At 44.4% G+C, this 23,802-nt stretch overlaps 1 protein-coding gene across 1 annotated transcript; it reads left to right on the top strand.

Annotated features, from left to right (window-relative positions):
• The first annotated feature begins 876 nt into the window (after positions 1 to 876).
• ABCG2 (ATP binding cassette subfamily G member 2 (JR blood group)) lies at positions 877 to 23,585 on the top strand. The gene is made up of 16 exons (XM_074588392.1): positions 877 to 1,010; positions 6,793 to 7,005; positions 8,926 to 8,985; positions 9,442 to 9,556; positions 10,264 to 10,416; positions 10,827 to 10,984; positions 11,746 to 11,897; positions 12,331 to 12,438; positions 13,910 to 14,151; positions 17,257 to 17,339; positions 18,303 to 18,392; positions 19,019 to 19,143; positions 20,255 to 20,409; positions 21,315 to 21,404; positions 22,084 to 22,181; positions 22,662 to 23,585. Exons 2-16 carry the CDS (start codon positions 6,800 to 6,802, stop codon positions 22,810 to 22,812), a joined length of 1,986 nt encoding a protein of 661 aa, XP_074444493.1. The 5' UTR covers positions 877 to 1,010; positions 6,793 to 6,799; the 3' UTR covers positions 22,813 to 23,585.
• The last annotated feature ends 217 nt before the right edge of the window (positions 23,586 to 23,802 follow it).

Genomic DNA, 23,802 nt, shown 5'->3' with positions numbered 1-23,802 from the left:
GGTTCGTGCTCTTGCCAAAGCACTGGCAGAGCCCTCCTGCAGGATGGTGCCTGGGATGGTGGCCAAGCGCTGGCAGCCCAGCTGAGCTGAAGGAGTTCCCTCAGCATCCCCCAGAGCCTGGCCGGCCTCATCGTCGGGGTTACTGGACTCAGAAGCTACAGCTGTCCTGGCAAGCAAAACCGTGTCTGAGAGTAAATGGGAGAAGCGTTGTGTCTGTCATCGGTGCTGCTCCAGGTGTTAGCACAGCTCCTGGAAAGCTGTGGTCCGTGCTGCCCAGCGGGCCCAGCTGGGCAGACAGGATGCGCCGAGGACCAGTGCCCATACCTCATATAACAAAGGCTGCCTCAGCTTTGGTTCCCTCCGTAGCATCAATTACCCGCCCACGTATTACCTTGTGAAAGCCCTGCTCTGATGGCCTGAGTACAGCCCTTGCGTTATTGCAGGTATTTGGAACTGAAAGAAAACACACCGAGGTAGTACCCCCAAGGCAGGCCACTGGGGGAGAAGACTTCACAGCCAGCTGTCCCTCGTCCGACGTGCCGTGCCGGCATTCCTCACGCCCTGCCAGCTCTGCCGGACTCAGCCATCGCTGCCAGCCTCTGGCAGGTGGAGACGCTATACTTCATTCAAATGTCACCGCTACCAACGCGGGTGGTCTGGGGCGGCTCCCGACGAGGTGCTGCGCTGCTGCTGGCTTACGACGTGTTCAGCTGAAAGAAAAAAAGAAAACGGTGAAAGCCGTGGCTCGTCCTGGCCCTGCCCTCCCTGTGAAGCCCTCTGGCTTCCCCAGCGCGCAGGCAGAGGGTGGAGACTCCCCGGGGTGACGGAGCACGGGGAACCCAGCTCGCCGCCTCAGGCGTGATGACACCGGTGGGACTGTCCTGCCCTGGCATCTGAGCAAGCCGTTGGGGCTGTGATCCTACACAACACCCTCTTCTCTTCCCTGGCTCCTGCGTCCCCGCCGTCGCCTCTGCCACCCCCTCAGCAGCGCTGCCCCAGACCTGCGGCTGGTAAGTGAGTCGGGAGCAGCAGTTCAGCCCTTTTATTGAGATAGATTTAATTCGGTGTACTGGCTTGCTTCCTCGTCCATGAACTGCTTACTCTGCCCTCACCGAGGAATTAGATTCAGCATCTGTTTCCCTCCAACAGCCAAGGCAAACACAGCAAAATGCTTGCCTACCGTTTCCCAGGTTTTCAAGGGATTTTACTGAGAAATTTGGCAAGAAATGAAAGAAAATTTGTTTTACGAATGGGGGACGAAAGCTTCAAGGCTTAAAGCAAAACGACTAAAAAGGCGAAAAGTTAGAATATTTGGCAGGAACTGCCACACTCGCAGTTTGCCCGTGCATGTTAGCGCGCTGCAGATAACCCGCGTGCAAATGCCTGCACGCACAGAGCGCTGCTCACTCGGTTCCCGGTTAACAGACAGAACTCTTTTCACAGAAGGCAGGTTACAAATCCCTAGTAAGTCAGTTGGCAATTAACTTACAGATTGCCTGAATCGCATTATCCTCATTTACTCAAATGGTTTTAATTTCCTACACGTGTTCCCGAGAAAGAGGACGGTGTGGTCCTGGGCTGGCTGTACAGGGCTGCACTGTCGGCTTTGCATGCCCACATCCGCTCTCCGCCCAGTCTACAGGCCTGTAGGTGACTGTAAATGACTAAAGAGGTAAAAAAAGAGGTGTACCTCACACTTCTGTGACTTTACATGTACCAAAGTGTAAAATGTACATTTGTAATACATCCTGTACCCTTTCAGCTTGCAGGCTGCAAGACTAAACTTGGTACCCATTAAAAAGCAGAGAAATAATAGCTCACTTAATTGTGGTTTCTCTGGCAGGTTCAAGTATTCAGAAAAAAAGAAAACAGGCTATTTTTTAAAAGGGTTTGAGCCAGCTTCCTTTAGAAAACTCTGCTGAAAGCTGCATGCGTCTCATACTCTTCCTCCTGAAGTAATTTTAATGCTTATTCTCTACAGACGTAAAATACTTTGAATAACTGCCTGGATCTGAAAAAAAAATCAATTATTACATGCATTTGCGAATTTTACTACCACTCCTGTAGTATTGTTTTTATTATTTTATTTCGTTTCTATTTGAACTGCAGATCTCTCTGGTGCCCAAAGCTTTGCGGCAAGACCGGCAGGAGTCAATCTTACTTAGCTTTTTATATAGACAATATACCTTACGGCATACAAATAAGTTTACTGAAATTGCTTGAAAGACTCCAGGTGTGATATTGTTGTAGTTCAAGTAGGTTTAAGTCAACTGACCTTTGTAGTACATTTTTTATTGTTTTATGTTTCTGTTTAGTGGCCCTGTGTATGTAGGGAAAATAAGACTGTACTTTACAACTCTCAGAAGAATACACAGGAAAGTGACCATACTGAGAGTTTCATTTTCTGTGCATCAAAACACAAAGAGCAAAGAGGTTTCGTGATTGCTTTTTAAGAAAGTAGCTTCATTTTGCCATTAATAAAAGTTTAAATCTCAAGATCCAGTACTTTGCCTCCCAACAAAATTTTCTGAGACTCAACGTCTCTGAAGAAAAGGCTTAGGCTTGAACTATGAGGCTTGAACTGAAACTGATGCTGAAATCGGTGGCAATAAAATTATTTTAGAAAGATTCAGGGAAACAAATGAAACTTGTGAAATTCACAGAGAGTTAATAAATTTCATATTTAGCTGATGTAAAAATAATGTATTATACCCAGAGCTGCTATGATGAGGATATGAAACACTTTATCGTATTAACGAATATTTCTGAACACAGCAGGCAGTACATATTGTCATTGAATCTCCTGCTCATTTCTGATCTAAAGTAGGTATTTGTAAGCCATTGGCAATGAATTCTAGGAAACTTCATTTATAGAATATTAGTTTGCATAAAAATTGATTTGATTAACATTCATCATGGTTGTGTCTTTGTCCTGCACATGCTCTGGCTTAAAATGTTTCACGGCTCCATGTCACATCAAACGCAATGTATAATTTTTTAAACAAGGCCTCAAACGATATTTTAAAAAAAATCCATTCCTAAGGAGCAATTGCAAACAGCTGACGCTTATATTAGCTGTAAAGGAGCATGACCCTGTATCCCTATGGTGTTGTTTATTGTTAGATCAGAAATTGAAAGGAGGTTTGTGAAATACCAAACTCTTTATCCCACTGCAAGTACTTACTGCACGGTGAAAAAAAAGGTCTCCAGGAAAAAAAAAAAAGGCAAATCAGAAGCCTAACTCTAGCACACAGGCATTATTTCCGCTGTTAGCACTTCATCTTCTCTCAGCACGCTGTTAGCCGAGGTCCAAATTGCCGCTCTCGGAGGTTTCCATGAGTTACCCAGGCAAAGCCACGTCTGCCCTGACCTTGTGTTGGTGACAGTCCTGCTCGGAGGGAGAAGCTGGGTTATGGGACTTCCCAAGGCCCCTTCTTCCCACCAGCATGTCCAGAACTCGTGTCATTTTGTCATCCCAAGGAGCTGCTGTGGCGGAGTCCTTGCAACTGGTACGCTCCTTTGAGGAGACAGCTAACGCTGATTTCATACAGCACCCGATAAATACCCATTCCAGTTTTATGCGTATGAGTATTCTGCAATAAATTCTGGTAGCTCTGAAAGCGTAAAATGCTATTTTCAGTATTAACCTAACATCTGAAATAGAGGGGTTTTTTTTACTTTGATACATGGCGTATGCCCACAAGTACACCTATCCCCGAAGGGGCAGCCATCGGGCGGAACAGCGCACAGACAAATCTGTATCTTCCACCTACAGCATCCCGCCCGGTCACTGCAAACGGCACAAGCGCCCTGCAGCTGGGAAGGGCCACGCTGATTTACACCACAGGTCCTGCTAGACCTGAAGCCTGCCTCAGCTAGCAGCTGCCAGTAACCAATGCCTTCACAAAGGGACAATATCAAAGAACACCATTTTTCTCTGGCAGATTTGGCCGCTCGCTGGGCTCAGGCCTTTCTGAACTGAAGGTTTCCTGCCAACAGGTGTATTAAATAGCCATCGAGGGACTGGCTGCTATGGATATGCCTAATCCTTCTCGTAGCTGATTTATTTACCTAGCTTCGGCAATGTTCTTTGCAAAGATGTGTACAATCCAATCATAACTCGATCGGTAAATTAGATTTAACTTCAATGGACTGTCTGTTCTTAAGAATGACTCTGTGAAAGCAGTGCGATCCTGTATTTATGAAGATGTTTTCTGATCCTGTGCTTATTGTCTGCCGGTCAAGTTCAGTCTGGAAGATTGAATCTGTTTCATTCCTAAATGAAAAGTTTGTTTTCTAAAGAGCCTTCCTTTCTGAAATTTTAGTGCAAGTGCAAAGTGGGGTTTTTATGCTGGTCTTTGGGGAAAAAAAAAATCCAAACCCAAATGAAACGAAGAATGTTACTATTCTGTTGATAATGCCTGAGGTCAGACTCCCATTTGTTCACAACATCGCATCAGTGATACTGAAACATTAAGCTGAGAAAAAAACCTGATCAGGTAAAATACTGATCTAGTTACCTCATAGATGCATTGAGATATCAAGGTCAGACTCACGCTGTCTTCTGAAGAATTCTGTGCTCACATCATGCAGCTGATTGATTATCCAACAATTTGAGGGATTTTGTAATGTCTGTCTGTGGTGGTGTCTCTGGGGTTGAGCGGCACCTTGCTCGGCATGCTAGCAAACATCTGCTAGACTTTAAGTGAAAAGTTCCCACTGTGGTTCTGAACGCACATCTCTACTTTACCGAAGCGTTCTTTCAAATGGCAATGATAGATGTCCCACCAGATTAGCCCAGAAGCTACTATATAGAAATAACCTTATAAAATTAACTGCCCTCCTGCAGGTAGATAAGTCTTCTCCGGCACAAGTAGAGAAGAGCATAGGCAGTTTATAGATTAAAGGCTTCCAGACTTTAAATGTTCCACATTTTATTGATGTTCAACTTACTCAAAATCCATTTTAGCTTAAATAAAAGCTAGTGCCATTATAATTCTATTTGGAACACAGTTTCTTTTCATTGTAGGAAAATTAGGCCAAGATTATTCATTACTAAAACATTAAGACCTTATATTTTTTTGCCAGCGTAGAAGACTGCAGTTTTGTCAGAAGAGGCAACCTTGCTAGATTTGGGATAGCATCGTTGGGAGACAGACAAACCAGCCTTCACAGGCAGATAGGCCTGTTGCTGAGAGCAGGGCTTCCAGCGGTTTCACTGCACTGATAGTCACAAAAGGAGAGTCCAGCTGTCTGTCGGGCAACCTTAGTAAACCAACAAGATAAGGGCTTGGTTTTTTTATGCGGCCATATGACTGCATTAGATTAAACGGTCTTTTTTGCGAGGCTCATTTTATTAACTGCTCTCAAATTCATTCAGCGTGTCTGAAACGGTCTCATAATTTGCCTTCTTCCTTGCTGCAAGCAGTATAGCTATGCTAAGGTACGGGACTGATCGCGCCAGAGCTCCTAGCTGCTCATCTACTCTCTCGGATCCCATGAACTACTGCATTACTAACATTTCCCCTGGTGGCAATTAAAGTAATGAAGCTCTGATGAGTCAACACAATACATAAAGAGAGGCTAGATCCTGCCTCCCACCTAAATGACCCTGTGCTTAAAGGGGATAAAGGTCTGCATGCACAAGGGACGTCCGGGAATGCCCCATGGTGCGTGTGGACGGCTCACAGGCAGGAGCCTAGCTGACAAGGAAGGTGAGATAACTTTAATTATTCCACAGCTACTTTCTAGTTTTTACATGGAAAGCAAATCCAAGGAAGAGGATTACTTGGCAGGGGTGTCAGTTTCCGTGTTCCTATACCATTGGCGAAATTGTTTTGATTAAAAAAATAAACCAACAACTTTCAGATTTTGTTACCATTGCGCAGGAGCACTAGAGGTAGGAGGAGCATCTTTACTTTCAAACCACCCCTTGAAAACAATGCCTAATGGGCAGGCTCTAAGCACATTCAAAACTGGAAAGAAGTCTGGTGAAGCAGATGGGCAGAAGGCCAGGTCCTTTTGGACCTCGGTAATTTTGAACAGATCTTTTTGGTGAGTCACCTCTTGTACCTGTGGTTTCCAGCAAGCGTGCAGTTCATGTACAGATGTCTCTGCCAGGGGCAGCCCACGATGTCACGGCAGTGCCCGCTGTGAGAGGTACCTACTCCCTCCTGCCAGGAGAACAGAGGCAGTCGGTGCCCGTGGCCGAGCGCTGCTGCGGGGGGCGCTGCTGGGGGGGGCCTCTGTGAGGAAGGGCCTGGGGTTGCCCCATGCTGGACACAGCCACCTCCAGCCGGCACCAGCGGACCCGCTGCTGGCCAAAGCTGAAGCATGTCAGCGATGCTGGTAGCAGCTCTCTGAAAACCTATTTAAGAAAGCAGCATCTGTCAGAGAGGAGTCAGAAAATGTGGGAGAAACAGCCCTGCAGACACCAGGGCCAGTGAAGAAGGAAGGGGAGGAGGTGCTCCAGTCACTGGAGCAGAGATTCACCTGAGAGGGCAGCTGGGTGGACATCTGTTGGCCAGCCAAGGTCAACCCACCACAACGGACCATCAGGGAGGCTCTTCTGTCTCCCTAACACCACACGTAGCAGACCCAGCTCCCCCTCAGCTCCCTGTCATCTCAAGGTCTGAGTCCGCAGGACCCAAACTTCCTATCTGAAAGACAGGGACCTAGATGTACGTCTGCAAAGCCCACAGTAGGTCCAGTACTGAACACTGGGCCCAACAGACACATCTTTCCTCTCCGTACCTAATCAAATCTTCCCCCTTCCTGTTTTTTCATTTATAGAGGAAAAATGGCAGAAGGCCAGCCACACCTAAGTATTCAGATGTCAGACTCAAATACAAATGGCATCCACAGCAGAAACCAGTACTCTCCAGGCTTTGCTGGCAAGGGAGGAAGCATACTAACTTTCCACAACGTCTGCTACCATGTGAAGATGAAGACTGGGTTCCTGTGTTGTCAAAAAACAACTGATAAAGAAGTTTTGAGAAATGTCAAGTACGTATTTAAACACCTCTTTAGAGTATGTGTACGTTTTCTTTCTGTCCGGAAAGTTGAGTCCACTCATGTCACTCAGCCACTGAGCACAAGATACAGGATTTGATGAAGATTTAGAGAAATTATACGTATGTATGGTTGCTTTGTGTTTGCTATCAACTGTCCTTAAGCTTCCTGCTAGGCTCCAGTGGTCCTCAGTCATTAGAGCTGCGTCTCTACAAGAGGGAGCTCGTGCTGCTGGGCGCCATCTCCCCTGTCCCCGGGGAGGGACAGCCTTCCGGGATGCTATCAGCACGGGGGACACGCCAGCCAGCCGTGGTCGTTTTACGTTGCCTGGCAAGTCTCCCACTGTGTCGTGGTGTTTAGCTGAGATACCAACAGCCTGTCCTCCATGTGTGCATCTCCTTCCCTGAGGTGGCCTTTGGGAAGGTTAATTTTGGAGGTTTTAACTTGAAATGTTTAAGACAATAATATAAACGAGGATTAGGTTAACTTTGAAGAGATGTAAATTTTTATCTGTTGGGCTTTTTTTTTGGTTTTTTTTTGGTTTTTTTTGTTTTTTCCCCCAACATTGAGCCGTACTGAAGTAAAGGAGTCACGTCGTTATGGCCTTTGTTCAATATGCATAGAGTTTGCCCATTCACAGTTCAGTAGTTAAACTAAGTGGCGAGTACTCATAGAACATGCCATTCCAAGTCACCCGTGACTTCCCAGCTCCCTAACTCCAATTTCTGTCATAAATATTCACCCTTTTGTATAGCTCTGTCTGTCCTGCTCTTTTCCCATGCAATTTACACACCTCCTAAACACGAGCTCTTAAAATCTTTCCTACTTTTCTCAAGATCTGTATGTTACGGTGACTCAATTGACTGACATTGGTCATTTGCAACGATGTGAGCAGAAGGCCCCTCGTGTGGCTTATTGTAAAAGACCAATGTTTAACACACATTACACTTTTCCCTTTTAGAAAACACATTATCTGCAGTTGTTTTGTTACACATTGGGGTTTTTTTGTGTGTTGAAATCACATATAACGTAACATAACGTGTATAATAGGTATGCTTCTTCGTCTGTGGAACCATAAATTTCCACAATAAGAAATTAGAAGGAAACAAATATGCATCAGGAAGAGGAAAACCAAGCCTCCTAGCCTGCGTGTCATTAGGCCCTAAGAACAGCCGTACTGGGCCAGACCCATCACCAAGTACTCAGATCCCTGATACCTGGATTGCTGATAACAACGAGTACCTGAGTGCAGTTCGAGATAAACCTGGTATCATAACATACAGACAGGCATTTGTACCTGCAGTGTGATTCTGGTGTACACCAACGCTTGTCGAGCGCAGATTTTAGGGGCTAGTCAGCAAAAGTAGCAGTGACGCCTTCACATGCTCCAGCAAAAGGATAGAAAAAAGGCAGCAGTATTTCCGTGTATGGTATCATTTGTATAGGTTCTTTTCCCCAAATACCTAAAAACTTTTGCTATCTGGCTTTTGAGTTTCATGTGACTTAAAATCAGCTGCAGTTTCTCTAAGTACAGACAAATCCCAAGTATGTTCTGTCTACAGGGACCATTATTCTGTCCACTACGAGAATAATACATTTAGAACCGAATGTAATTAAAGCAGGCGTGTGCTTCGCCTCTGGAGATCCATGGGGGAAAAGTATGCATTTCACTCAAGTTTCTATGTTGTCTTGATTATATGAAGATTAGTTCTTCTTGAATTAGGAATAAAAATTAAGGTGCAGTTTGACTGATCATAAATATTGTCTGTGATCCGTCGGCTTCATTAATTCCCAAGTTATATGAGATGCAGAAGGTAGTTCAACAGATAATTTACACTAGCCTACCAGATGAAACAGTAAGAGAGAGAAAAACACCCTGGCTATTTTCTAAAACCCATCTGTTTTGTCTTACAGTGGCATCATGAGACCAGGACTAAATGCAATTTTGGGACCCACTGGCAGTGGTAAATCTTCGTAAGTGCCCTCTTTGCACCAAGGAGAAAATGAAGCTGTGCATATTTAGCAGTAAAGGACAATACTTTGAGGGAAAGATTATTTTTTTTTCATTTAGGTCTGTGCAAATCTCACTGGTTTCTGAGAAATACCTGAATTCAAAAAAGACGTGACAAAGATGTAATTCAGTTTTAGTCCACACTTTCCTGATGCATGATCTTTACGTATCATCCTAAATTAAGCTCATGCTTTTGAATGAATGGACACAAATGCACTATGAAAATGCATAGCTCTCATTTCCTTAGGAAACCAGGACAAAAGAAACTCAGCCCTTGGAAGGCGCTAGGGGTTTTCTAAATCGCAAGTGTCTAACATGGGATGCTTTTACGTAGCTGTACGTTCCATGAACTGGGTTTGTGGTTCAGAGAGCTTACCTCCCGCACGCTCGTCTGACAAAATAACCAACTTTTCTCCTAGCCTACTCGACATTTTGGCTGCAAGAAAGGATCCCCGTGGGCTTTCTGGTGACATTTTGATCAATGGAGCTCCTCAGCCTGCCAACTTTAAATGTACCTCTGGATATGTAGTACAGGTAAGTAATTTTTATGACTCTATGGAGTTTATCAAGACCTGAAGAAACGCGTCTATGAAAACCCCTGATAAAAGTACGGTCAGCATGTTACAGAAAGGTGGTCTCCCAAAACACACATAACTCTCTGAACTTCCTACATCCGACAGATTCCTTTTGCAAGAGACAAGCACCTAATGTCTAAAAAACCTGTCCTCCTTCCTCCTTCACTGAAACAAGCTTGGAAGACCTTCACCCTACCCCACATGGACCCAACCTCTCTTTTCCTTCCTTCTCTTCTCCCTGCTCTTACCTGCCGTGGGGTGAGGCTGCCTTAACAAACGCACGGGGATAGTGACCTGAGCTGGAGCTGCTCCTTAGGTCCCTTTAGCCCTTCAGTATCTCACTCAACACCTCCAAAAAACTGAATGAGGTTAGAATACGTGAGGGATCGTTTTGAATATGTTGCTATTTATGCATTTTGATATTGTGCATGATGATGTTCCTATATTGGCAACGAATAAAGGCAAATATGCGCATGAAATCCACTCTTTGCTATGACACAGGCATTGAAGATTCACCTTAGTGCATGTTCTGGCAGTTGCTACTGTCTACTCTGCTACTCTGCATGCAAGGCCAACACAAAACGTGGGTAGATGCAGTTTTCAGAGGGAAAAACAGAAATTGCTAAGCCAATAACCAAGTATCTATTTTATTTTTTTTTAATGAAGGATGATGTGGTGATGGGAACCCTGACCGTAAGAGAAAATTTGAAGTTCTCAGCAGCACTCCGTTTGCCAAAGTCAGTGAAGGAACAGGAAAAAAATGCACGAGTGAATCAGATCATCAACGAACTGGGTTTGAGCAAAGTGGCAGATTCTAAGGTAAGGCATGTAAATATGGTGCTTAAATCATGAACTAATATCAAGTGATGTATTCAGTTAACCAAATGGCTCAGCATGGCAAATCAAAAAGAGTAAAATTAAACCGACTATTTCAGTAATACAATTAAGAACATTTCTGCACGGCGATCCCTACAGACTCTGCGCTGATACTGCCATATGCACATTGCAAAGAAGGGGAAAAGTATCTGTGTTTGGAGAAAAAGATAACACCTCGAGTAATACTAATGTTAAGAAACAGCCTATGTGTGAAGCAACAGCTACGTCTGTACCCGAGAGGAGGGTCAAAGTTTCTTGCAGTTCTTCCCAAATGTTGCTTATGTCGGTAGGATGCTGTTCACTCCAGTATTTGGTATCAGGCCAAATGAGACAAGTTTCTTGTTTTGTGGCAGGTCGGCACCCAGTTCACTCGCGGCGTGTCCGGAGGAGAGCGGAAAAGGACCAATATTGGGATGGAGCTCATCACGGATCCTGCCATCTTGTTTTTGGATGAGCCAACTACGGGACTTGATGCCAGCACTGCTAACGCTGTCCTACTGCTACTGAAAAGGTGACGGCCTTGGAAACAGCTTCCTGTTTTTGCCGCTCAAGTCTGCTACAGCTCAGTTGTATTTGGCTTGAATTACAGTTGGAATGAGCAATCCGGGAAATCGGACATGTAATTGTTTACCAGCGAGCCAAGGCTGCAAAGGCGGTATTAGCTGTATGAATTCTCTCACCCCAAAGTAGCTGCTTCACAGCATTACAGAAAGCACCTCGCACAAAGCGTGTGCATGCTGGGACTGCAATTTGTCTGTCATAGTTGTCCTGGACAGCTTCATTTATTTTCATGTCTGCCTGGGCCAGAAAAGTGATAAAAACGCCAGTTGTACAGTCTGGTAAGGTAATCGATTTTAATATGGATGGTAGTTTGAACACAGCTAGCTCATCACAAAATCTCAGGCCTATCTTTGTGAAAACAAGCACTACACGCTCTCTATTTGCAAATTTTACATCTTTTTGCATTTACTACAAGCGAGGAGGACTCAAACGCCTCTCTCCAGAGTTTTCTGTTTGTATCAAAATCTTCCCAGGACCTTCCCTTCCAACATCATTCCCAGTGAGAGGCATCCTTAATTTCTCACACAGACACTACAAACATGAACTAAATATTTTCTTTTTCTTTCTTTTTTTTTTTCTTTCCCCTCCTCTCTCTGGCACGCCAAGTTAATCAAACTAACCAAGGCTTAACTGAACTTGCAAATTCTTTTCTCTAAATATTGAATCAACTTGCAAAGCTAACACCTGTGTCATTCCTCACTTCACATTCAGGATGTCAAAACAAGGAAAAACAATCATCTTCTCCATCCACCAGCCTCGGTACTCCATATTCCGGCTATTTGACAACCTGACATTGCTGGCCGCGGGGAGAGTGCTGTACCACGGGCCCGCTCAGAACGCCATTGAATACTTCCAGTCTATCGGTGAGCACAACTCACAGCAGGGCCAACTGCAGCAACGTCTTTAGTTTGCACTAACTTGAATGAAACGCCAACAGGGCTCGATCAGAATGGGACATAGCGTGTATTTTGCACACCTGGGATGTTCAGAGACTAAGCATTTCCCTTGGTGCTTCGCCTCTTGAGCTGTATGTGGGTTTGGATGACAGGGCTGACGTCTAATCAACTGTTCCTGGGCGCATCTTAATTAGATAAAGCCCAGGCTTGGGTTGAGAAGGGCGCATTGCCAGCTGTAACCTTGCTTTCACTCGTAGAGCTGTCTGGCAGCGCCATTCCGCTCTTGAGCAAGCACGGACCTTTCGAAGCTGCTCGAGGGGCACGATGGCGTGGCTGCGTTCATGACGGCCACGCACAGCCTTCTGCCAGGCACTCAGGGCTTGTAACGCTGTCACCGCAGGCTACCAGTGTGAGCCATACAACAACCCTGCTGACTTTTTCCTGGACGTCATTAACGGAGACTCCACTGCCGTGGCAATGAGCAAGAGCGAGGAAACTAACAACACAGGTATGAAACCCAGAACTGAGTGAAATGACCGTAACATGTATTTTGCCAGAAGGTGTCCAGCACAACACTGAAAAACCATTTAAAGGTGTCAAACAACCAATAACCATGTTGTACAAGCGTATGTTTTTTTGTATGTATGAGAGTTATTGTGTACTGCTGATCCATGTTGCTTTAAAGGGAAATAAACCCCAAACACCACACTGCTCCTAAATCCTTTTTGTTTATAACTGGAAAATAATTAGCATAACGTGAAATAAGGACTAAATTCACATATAGCCCAACTATATAAAATATCCTTGTCTATGCAAGAATAGTTTGCCTCTCATAAATAGGTATTTAGTAATTTATCATTGCTATCCAATTCTTCATGAAATCACCTGCATACTTCTGTGTCACACTCAAATTACGAGATGTTAAAGGTGAAAGAATATTTTCCTGCGTTGAAGTTATAATGTCTGGGAATATAAGAAACTGTTTTGTCACCTCTCAACACGGAGAAGGAGCTTGTCTCATTTTCAAGGCAAACCAGCTGAAGTCCTGCAGAAGCAGAGACGATAAACCAGGACAATTGTTCCAGTTAGGGACGTAATTTGACGCAGTTATGACTTGTATGTTTTACCTAATGGAATGGTTTATCTGAGCAGAAATTGCTGTTTTCCTTCCTCTGGGTAGGGTGGGAAGAGGCGGGTAGAGGTAGGGGACCAGTGTTCTCCTGATGCTTCCCTGAAGTTGTGGTAAGGCAGAAATTATTCCCAAACTAATAAATCAAATCTCACCTACATTCAGTAGCATCCTTTTTCACCCGGGATGTGGCTACTCATTAGTAGCACACACTCTTTTTGTATGAATGAAAAGGGAAATGAAATAATGAATACGCTATGTGCCCAAACACACAGTTTCACTATATCCTCCACCAAAGAAGCAACCAGCGTTTTACAATAAATGCTGACTGTGTTCAGTGTATGACTAATATTATAGCTGGCAAAACATGCATTTGTCATTGGAAGAGCACCCATGGGACCACAGCTGAGAAAAAAAGGAGCTCCAGCTGAAATTTCTTTATGACAGAGTCAAAAGTTTGACAGAAGGAGACACACGCAGGACTATCTGGATCTAAAAGTCTGGGAGGTCTTAGGATTAGCTCATCAGATCCAGAAACCTGGGGGGAAATGACTTTTTGATTAAAAGTCAGGTTGCTGCCAGTTTGAAAAGTCATTGGAAAACAAGGGTTTACCCAGTCAGTCTGCTGTGAAGCCGCTGCCTGAGGGACAAGTTGCACAGATAAACACAGAGGTTCGGTCTTACACCGACTCTTTTAAATTGCACGCTATAAGACTGAGTGCAATGAATCACTGGAATTCTTCTGGTTTGTTCATAACTTGCCCACCCCAACATAACTCTTCTGGCTTAACTCCTAAATAATCTTCCCATCCCTTACAGACACGGTCGTATTTATTTTTAATCTTTTCAGCAGAAGAACGCACTGGATGTGATACAACCTTGGCTGAGATGTTAGCGGAAAAATACTCCAACTCTGCCTACTACCAAGAAACAAAAGCAGCATTAGAGAATATTTCTTTGGGAAATAACAAGAAAACAAAAGCTGTTTTCCGACAAATCACGTATGCCAATTCCTTCCTTCATCAGCTGAAGTGGGTGTCCAGGCGCACATTTAAAAATCTGGTAGGAAACCCTCAAGCTTCCATAGCTCAGGTAACGCTATTTCTGTCTATCCTTTTGTGGTATACATTGGATTTGTTCTACTCCTGTGTTAGAGAAGTCATTGGGCTGTTTTTGCCTCTTGATATTTTGACTGCAGTAAGCATCTGAAAAAAGAGCGTTCAAGGTCTGGAAATATGATTCACTAGAAGGTGTCCTGAATGCTCCCAAATGAGCAGTATGAGGGACTGTTCAGTAATAAATTTTGGCCTACTGAAAGACTTTGGGAGGCAAGATCTTTTCCAGGAGGTTATTCTGCTGCTCCCGGCCAGGAGCAGATTATCTCCCAAGTAGTTTCGCACATTTGTTCAAGAACATTCTTCAAACTCTAATTTTCCAGGCTTGGTACTGTAGGGTTTGGCCTCAAATCTTCTCCCCTGCCAGGTAAAGCTAATGGACTACACTTGCATGCTGAATTAAACTTCAGCACACAATGAAGTGCTGGCACTTGGCTCAAGTATAAAAAGATTGTCACAGTCTCTTAATGTGTGTGCCTTTCGGTCATTTGAACGTTCATAATAGTGATGAGGTCTTCTGGAGAAGATGTGATGAAGACCACGATAGGGTCTAACACCTGCCACGGAAGATGAGCATGTTCTACATGACTGGCCCTGTTCGTACTGATTTTTCAGAAGAATCAACACCAACAGTGTTGATTGCTTCAAAGCTGCACATTGCCTTCAAAAATAAAGAATGCCTGGCTGACCTGTGCAGAACGACTAATCCTCAGGAATCCCCTAATTCACAAGCCAAACTCTGCAGTCCCGGCACCAGCAAAACTCCCACTGCAATTCTCAGCAATTCTCGAGGAGCCAATAGAAAAATTGGTCCTGAGCCAGGGGTAGAAACTATCTTCATCATGGTTTATACAGTGAGTGAACAAACGGACAGTGTGGAGGGGAAATGAGTCCAGAATCCCTGAGGTTAAAAGGCTTTGAGTGTGTGTGTGTGCGCGTCTGTATGTTGATACTATGGAGATCCTTAATAATTGCTTTGTAAAAGCTTGACCTTGTGACAAGAATTAGACTCTCAAGGATCTCGTAATACCCCAAGGTTAATGGTCCTGACTTGTTTCTCACAATCTTTTCTGTCTCCCCACCCTCATTAGGGATGGATTTTACAAGCATTCTTTGAGAGGTACACGGCTCATTAAAAGCTTTTTTCATTAATCTGCTCCAAATTGGTCTTGATATGATCCTGCTTTCCACTGCAGCTGGCTTAGGAGCCGAATTATCCCTGACATTTGCTCCTTTCGGCAGGACCTTAGTGATAGAGTACCATGGATCAAGGGGTTTATGGTATTAACGATTTATGAATTGCTCACGCTTAAAAATGACAGAACTGCCTGATACCATCAGTTTCGCTGAGATTTTTGTCATTTGCACTTAGCATTAAAAAAGTGTGATGCATACACTTCAGTTTTTCAAATTCTATCCTTGAGGCAGCTGGTATCTTTGCTATTTAAATTGTATTACAGACTGCAAATATCAGTACACCTATAGCCCAGTTGTAGTATCTTGCTCACGTTAAAAAAAAATCCCATGAATAAGATGTGTGATAGAGCCCAGCATGATAGAGCCCACTGGGGAGCATGAAAATGAACTGTTGTCTCCAACCCGGCAGTCAGAAAAGGCTGCTTTCGGTTAATGGTTGCCAAGCTCAAAGCAGCATTGAGGTGGCTCCAAAGAAACCATCGCAGAAGCGCTGCACTGAAGAGCATGGTCAGCCCTAGAGCTGAAGTTACCCTTGTCACTGACAGCAGATGGGGAGTCACCGGCTGTCTCAAGGAGGATGAAAGGTGGAGAGTATTAGTCGATGTATCAGAGAGGACTGAGGTTGCAACACATCACCAATTAACTTCCATCACAACATCCAGCAACGTGCCCTTGTGGCCAAGAAGGCCAATGGCATCCTGGGGGGCATCAAGAAGAGCGTGGCCAGCAGATCGAGGGAGGTCATCCTCCCCCTCTGCTCTGCCCTGGTGAGGCCGCACCTGGAGTGCTGTGTCCAGTTCTGGGCTCCCCGGTTCAAGGACAGGGAACTGCTGGAGAGGGTGCAGCAGAGAGCTACCAAGATGATGATGGGACTGGAACACCTCTCTTATGAAGAAAGCCTGAGGGATTTGGGTCTCTTCAGTCTGGAAAAAAGGAGCCTGAGGGGGGATCTTATCAATGCCTTATAAATAATTAAAGGATGGGTGTCAGAAGGATGGGGCCAGTCTTTTTTCAGTAGTGCCCAGTGACAGGACAAGAGGTAATGGGCACAAACTTGAACATAAGAAGTTTCATCTAAACACGAAGAGGAACTTCTTCGCTTTGACAGTAGCAGAGCACTGGAACAGGCTGCCCAGAGAGGTGGTGGAGTCTCCCTCTCTGGAGACATTCAAAGCCCGCCTGGACGCGTTCCTGTGCAACCTGCTCTGGGTGACCCTGCTCTGGCAGGGGTGTTGGACTAGATGATCTCCAGAGGTCCCTTCCAACCCCTACCATTCTGTGATCCAAGAATGACTGAAACAGCGGTGGGGGAAAGGCACTTGTCTGAGGTGCACGTGATGCCAAGGTTCCTCTGGGGAAAGGTGTTACTCCCCCTTTTTAACATGCCCCACCAAGCCCCTGGTATTGTTCTCCTCACATCAATGGTGCCAGCACCCTCCGGCACTGCCAGAGCAGTTCCCTGAGGTCATAGATCTGGCCCAGCAGGAGGTCAGGTAAAAGCTGTGATACTGCTGCACAAACGTGCCTCCGCCACTGCCACCACAGAAGAGTGAGCAGCAGATGAAGCTCCTGTACTGTCCCTCCTTTCTAGCCCAGGTGAGACAACAGTGGCTGGCCACCGCCGAGGGCAGGTGGCTCTGGGGAGCTGCTGTGTCTTACAGCCACCTCTCTAAAGATCCCGTGGCGCGAGACTCGAAGTACTGCTGTGCCGCAGGTACTGCTAACCGCCCCATTTACTCCCTTCTGTTACAGCTTTTCTCCTTTCCGAAAATGCTTCCTGTCAATCTACTCACCCGCTGCATATTTCAAAAAAACCTGCCGAAGCTTTGAAAGCAATGACAATAATACCTTTCCTCCTCTTTTTTTTTTTTCCCCCCACATTTAGGTGTGTGTTACAGCTTTGCTGGGATTGGTTGTAGGTGCCATTTTCTTTGGCCTTAAAGAGGATTCCACTGGACTGCAGAACAGGTTAGTCAGTTTAGGTAATGGGTACCCAAAAATTTGATAAAGCTCCCTCATCGTTGCCATAGAGTAACAAACAGCTTGGAGGCTGAGAAGGAACCCACGAGCTCTTTAAGAAACGTCTCTACCTCTTTAAAGCAAACGCTTCCCTTCACATCAGTAGGTAAGGCCAAGCCTACGTCAGCGACTTTGAAGCGAGGACATTCTTCGGCCCCTAGGAAGGTCCCCGTAGAACTGAGAGGGGGACGCGGTCCTGCCCTGCTCTCCTGTTAAAATGAAGGGAGTGATGCTGCTGCTGTAGGGCGACGTTTTTCAGTGCCAGTCGGGTCGCTGAAAACGGCCACAGCAGGCATCATAGCAAAAAGGCTTAATTGGGCATGGCAGCATTTTAACTTTTTTCCCTGAGATAAAAGATTAAAATACACTGACTTGGCTACATAAACCTGGGTAACTAAAGCTTTTGATCTTGCAACTGCTTCCATATAAACGCTTGCATTTAACAGCAGTAAATCACAAGGTGCACCTAAAGCTAGATTTTAAAATTATTCTGGTCTATGTATCGTTTTGACAGTTGCAAGTACGCGCCCTGACAAATGGGTTTGTAACTAAGAAAGCTCTGGGTTCTTAGTCTTGAAATACTTCATAGCGTTTATGTAAAAATGGCCCAGTTTTCAATTGGGTGTGAAAGCAAAGCCTTAAATTTTCGTGGGAAAGGTGAAAGCAGCTTCTCACCTTCCTTATTCAGTTCCTCACAGCTTGCATCAGACAAACGCCTCCCAGACTGAGATTTTTCGATGTGTCAGGAAATTACATTAAAAAATAAGTAGCCTTTTCCCGGGGAATTCGGGATAGGAGGTCACAGACGGCCGAGCTCCAAGGCTTACAGTTGGATTTACGTACTACGCTGTAGTAGAAGCACTACATTTACATCACATTTTTAATAACAGCTTGCTGGTTTACTTTTTGTAGAGTGGGTGCAATGTTCTTTCTGACCACCAACCAGTGTTTCAGCAGCATCTCAGCTATTGAGCTCTTCGTTGTGGAAAAAAAGATATTTATGTAAGTAAAACATACAAAAAAAAAAAAGTTTATCTTTTATTGTACAGGGACTGTCGTTATAGAGTTTGCTCATTTGCCCTGCCGGAGCTGTGTCATTTAAGTACACCTACTGCAGTTTTCAAATTGTTTCACCGCTAGTGCTCGTGGCAAATGCACTCTTCGAGCCCGTTAGTGAGTTGTCCGCAAATCCCCCAAATGCTCAGAGTTTAAAATTATTAACGTAGGTAGGAAAAAAAACCAACCAACCCTGAATACTCAACTTTGGTATTGATTAACGAGTTTGTGACACGCTAAGGGAGGACAGTAAATACCGCACAACTGGATTCTTTAAAGCTATGCAGATTACACCGTACAGAAAAGGAAAATTATTTAAGCTTTACCCCTTCTCTCTGTTTTGATGACACGACACATACATTTACTAAAAACCACGTGCACAAGTATCCATATTCATTTGCATCTGAAAACGCCACTCTTACTCTAGTGTGTGGCTCACTGGAGTGAGACCATGAAAGACCTCTTTTTTTCCCCCCGTTTGAGCTAGAATTCATTTGTCTCCAGATGAAAACAATCTGACCCTTTTTTAGTGACTGAATTTGTAACCTGCTGTACCTCTCTCTGTGTTCCAGACATGAGTATATCAGTGGGTACTACAGAACATCGGTTTATTTCATCTCAAAGCTCATGGCTGATTTAATACCCATGAGGACCATTCCAAGTATCATCTTCACCTGCATAATATACTTCATGTTAGGCAAGTATGGTCTCCTACAGTCCCATTACAACCCCCTCAATAAATCAACAATATGTGCATGTACGCAGGTATATTTTATAGGCTAAAGCACTACATCGGCATGGCACCTGCTTTTAGCATACCATGCTGTTAACAGAAGAGACGCACTTTCTTTGATTTAAGCATTCATGTGAGAATCTGTGACATGTCTCATCTCCACTGTCCCTAAAAGGAAGCGTGCCATAACCATTACCACATAGGTTTGATTTATTCCTTTTCATTTATGGCCATCTTAGCTTCTGGAAACTTTTACGAGATACTGTTTCCATCCTTGCAAGAAAACACCCATCAAAGAAAACGTTTTAAGAACTTAATATTGTGCGAATTAATATCAGCTTGTTCTTTTTGGTGAAATGCTTTCTGGTTAGCGAGCAGACTTTGAAAATTGCTAGCATCAACTTTTACAGCCCTAGAACACCTTCAAATGTCAGCCTCAAGACATCTCCCAAGCAGACCATTTTCCTAGGGTGAGGTTTCAGATCACGACGTCCTTTTGGGGAGTCCCAAAAACTTGAAAGCGCAAGCAAAATTTAAAAATAACCACAGTTTGGTTTTGGTCTGACTTTTCTTCCGTAAGGAATAGGAAACACAGACGCACCAGCAAGAGGCTTCTCAGAGTGAGACAGACCTTGCTACCACATCCATAGCCACCCAAGGGCCACTGGGTCCGTTAGGAGAGCGCTCTGCTGGAAACCAGTGAAGTGCTGTTCAACTGCTGCCCATGGAAGTGCACTGGAAACTTCTCCTTTGATAGGCAACTTGAAGCCACAGTGAAGTCTTCACCTTGGGCTTCGTGGAGCACAGTACTGTAACTTCTACCCATTTTGCTGTCTCCACTGTTAACTGCAGTTACAGGCATACTACTTATTCAGCCTGTCCTCCATTGACAGGGCGTACGCGTACGGGCTGCCACAAGCCTTACTGCAGTCTTGGGTCTCAGAGACGTAGCCTAGGCTGTCAGACAAAACGAACTCTATGGGCAGGATACACTACGTGAGTCAGGATAGCATTCAGGTTACGGCAGAGCTTTTGGCAGGCTCATACTGAAACCCTTCTTGTTCTGATCTTTAAGGTTTGAAACCAACAGTAGAAGCCTTCTTTACAATGATGTTTACCCTTATGATGGTGTCCTACACAGCCACTTCTATGTCACTAGCCATTGCAGCAGGACAGAGCGTGGTCGCTGTAGCAAACCTGCTCATGACTATCACATTTGTTTTTATGATTGTGAGTAGCATTATTCAGTTTTCTAGACTGACTCCTGAAATCCTAGCAATGCTGAAATCTAAGAAATCCTACCAGCACAGACTTCAGCTGAATTCTGCAAAAAGACTGTGGGGTTGAGCATGTTGATTATCCTGATTTGTCCGATTTGAATATTTGGATGCTGTGGGTTGAAATATTCTGATTAGTCCTTTTAACTAACAAGAACTAAGGGCGCGGGGGGGCTGGGTGTGAGGGGGAGGGAGAGGGGTTCCTCTGCCCTCTTCTCTGCGCTCTGGCAGCCAGCGTGCTGCCTGGGAAGCAGGAAAGCAGCCTAGGGCTACATTTCGTTTGCTCTCCTTTAGCTTTGCCAAAGACAAATTTGGCCGGCTGAGGACATAACCCCCAGCCTTCTGCTCTCTGAGAACTCCCGACCTCCTCAGCTGCAGAGCCAACCATCAGGCATGCCGGAACCAGGCAACACGCAAACGGCTACAGTTAGAAAACAGAAACAACGAGGCAGCGCTGAACCGACAGCCCAAACCCCACATTTCCTCAGACTTGGGGCCCATGAGCAAAAGCAAGCACACACCTCCATCAGCTCCACACACCCAAGTGAAAGCAGACACTTCATGTGAACCCATGAGGGACCCACAGATGGGAAGCACCTGGGTTTAATGCACTGGGTTTAAAGCATTCCCCGTTACTCATGACAGGAGAAGGACCACACTCGGTTATGGCCCAAAGCTGGGTAGCAGCAATGACTCCCTCCATCTCCTGTGCTCTTCCGCTGGAAGAGTTTCTTCCTCTAGAAATGCCTTCCCACTTGTTTTTAATCTGAAGCAGCAGAGTCAAGAGCTAGAAAAGAATGCATGGTAACAGCATGTAATTTGTTGTTGTTGAGGCTTTTTTGTAATCTTTGCCTCTAGATTTTTTCTGGGTTGCTGGTCAACCTCACAAGCGTCATGTCCTGGCTCTCCTGGCTCCAATACTTTAGCATCCCCCGGTATGGAATGACAGTAAGTGCTTTATTTTCCTGTGTACAGACCTGTAAAAGATTTGCTAGAAAGTCGTGTCTTTACGCATGATAAAGAAAACTCCAAACTTTAGGGGCTAACGAGCCCATTAGCTAATTAAATACAGCAACCTCAGAACATAGTGCACTGTCTTGAAACACGAAAGGCTTCTCATCAAGCAGCACCCACTGCTGTTTAGAGGAGCTCATTTCTGGATCTTGGAAACACCTCCTATGAGAGAGACGCTAAATGACTACATTCCCTGGAATGCCGTTGGACAAAAATGACTCAGAGTAAACAACAATGTTATCCCTAAAACCCAATTCTGCTCTTTTCCATCGATCAAACAAAAACTTGTCAAGCTAAAACTTCTCTCCTAACGTTTGATAATTTAAGCCAGGGTGATGTTTCGCAGGTAAGTTTGGGCTTTACTATGCCTGTGCAGAAATAGCCTAGCCTGGGGGAAGTGCTAAAGCCTGGTGACACGCGTGTGGACCACGTACATTCCTCTCTTAAAAGAGCTATGCAGCTCGGTTGAAAAAATGGAGATTTGGCAAACATTGTAAGTAGTGATACCATTATGTTTTTAGAATAAATTTGAACTGAATTACCTCTCATCTTGTTAACCTATCATTTCTTTACCTACTAATTTCTGCTGGCATTGTTTCTTTTCTTTTAAAAGGCTTTACAAATCAATGAATTGTCTGGTCTGAACTTTTGCGGCAGCGGTAACAGCACAAATTTAATCAGCAATCATATCTATCGGCAGATAAACCAGATGTAAGTATTTTGGTACGTTAAAATGAATCCCAGTACCAGTAACTTACAAAGTCCTAGTGCACGAGTCTGTCTGTGAGATACTCGCTGATGACCAGCAGAATCTGTGAATTTTTATACGGAAAATTAAGTTTTGACTGGGTTTTTGCATTCTGTCTGCAAAGAACATTCTGCTTATTGTCATATTTAGTATTTATAACGCTAGAAATATCTGGCATTATGCTTCTTGCTTTTCTTTAAACCGCGTTGACTGAAACACCGGGACACACGCTACAATTATACAGCCTCACAAAATCCACTCCAGCTGCCTACGGGAAGCTGCTTGTATCTACAAGACAAACAAATTTACAAATATAAAATAGTAACATACAGCTGGTGATTGCCTGGTCTACTACAGACGTGAAATCACACTACAATTTCTAGGGATCTTCCCAGATACTTCAAACTGACTAAGTTTATAAATGTGCGTGTATTTATCTGTAGGCCATGTACCGGCGATGAATATCTGAAAGTGCAAGGCATTGACGCGACTAGCTGGGGCCTGTGGCAGAACCACCTGGCTCTCGCCTGCATGATGGTAATATTCATTATCATTGCATACCTGAAACTGCATTTCATGAAGAAGTTCTCTTGAAGCCAGAATGAAAAATGCAGTTTCCACCATTCAGTAGTTTGATAAACTGACTGTGCAACTGACTTGATTCTTTTTTAAGAGATCTTCCTTTGTACTTTTGTTTATGATTACACAAGTGAATGCCATCCTGGTATATTAAACGCTTAGTATTAATGTACTTTGCTGAAGTGTCTAGCATGCCTCAGTTATCTTTACCATAAAATGTACACAACTATTCATTTCTTCAAGAGACTATTCAGCCTTTCTGCATGTTGTAGCTATGAATTTCTTAACAATGAAACTAGTATTTAGTGGCTTAACCTGAAAAAAAAATAATGATTCCATACTTTATCATCACCTACATTCACTGGCAAGTAATTCAGTCCGAAGTGATGCTTATCAGGACGCCAACGCAGTCTCAACTGCTAATGTGGTCACAGTCTAAATGAGACAGTGACAAAAGCATCCTCTCCCTCTCAGTGCACGTCTCATGCTCTTTTCTATTTGGGAATCGTTACTGCTCTAGAGTGTATTTAACTGACGCCATCAAGTTTTTTCTTACCAGGCTTGAGTGCTAGAAACACTTATTTTTTAAATAAAGGTGACCGTGTACTTTCTTATTCTGCCAGTTTGCATAATCCTTGTACTGAAATTTGCATTTTCTCTGTATAACTGCGAGACATCTTCACTGTCCTGTTATTTCTGCTATCGTGAGTTCTTAGTCTATTTTATGGTGACCAAATTCAAGCGTCCAGCTAATCAGGATGGTACCACACTTTTAAGACCCCACAGGTTGCAGCAATCCTTTCCTGGCCACCCCAGTTTTCCCCTGGCCATCTGCGGCACTGGTAGTTCATGTCCTTCCACTTAGTACAGATGCAGCAGCACTTCCAACAAGGGCCTCTGCCCTTATCACCCCATTACTATTTCATGCAATAAAATTTGCTTTATGTTAAAGACTTGTTGCTTAATTTTGGCTGTGGTCCGTGGACTCCTCACCAGTCATCCCCC

The sequence above is a fragment of the Larus michahellis genome, chromosome 5, assembly GCF_964199755.1.
Source record: "Larus michahellis chromosome 5, bLarMic1.1, whole genome shotgun sequence".
NCBI lineage: Eukaryota > Metazoa > Chordata > Aves > Charadriiformes > Laridae > Larus > Larus michahellis.
The sequence above is the reverse complement of the archived record's forward strand: the minus strand, read 5'-3'. Positions and strand labels throughout refer to the sequence as shown.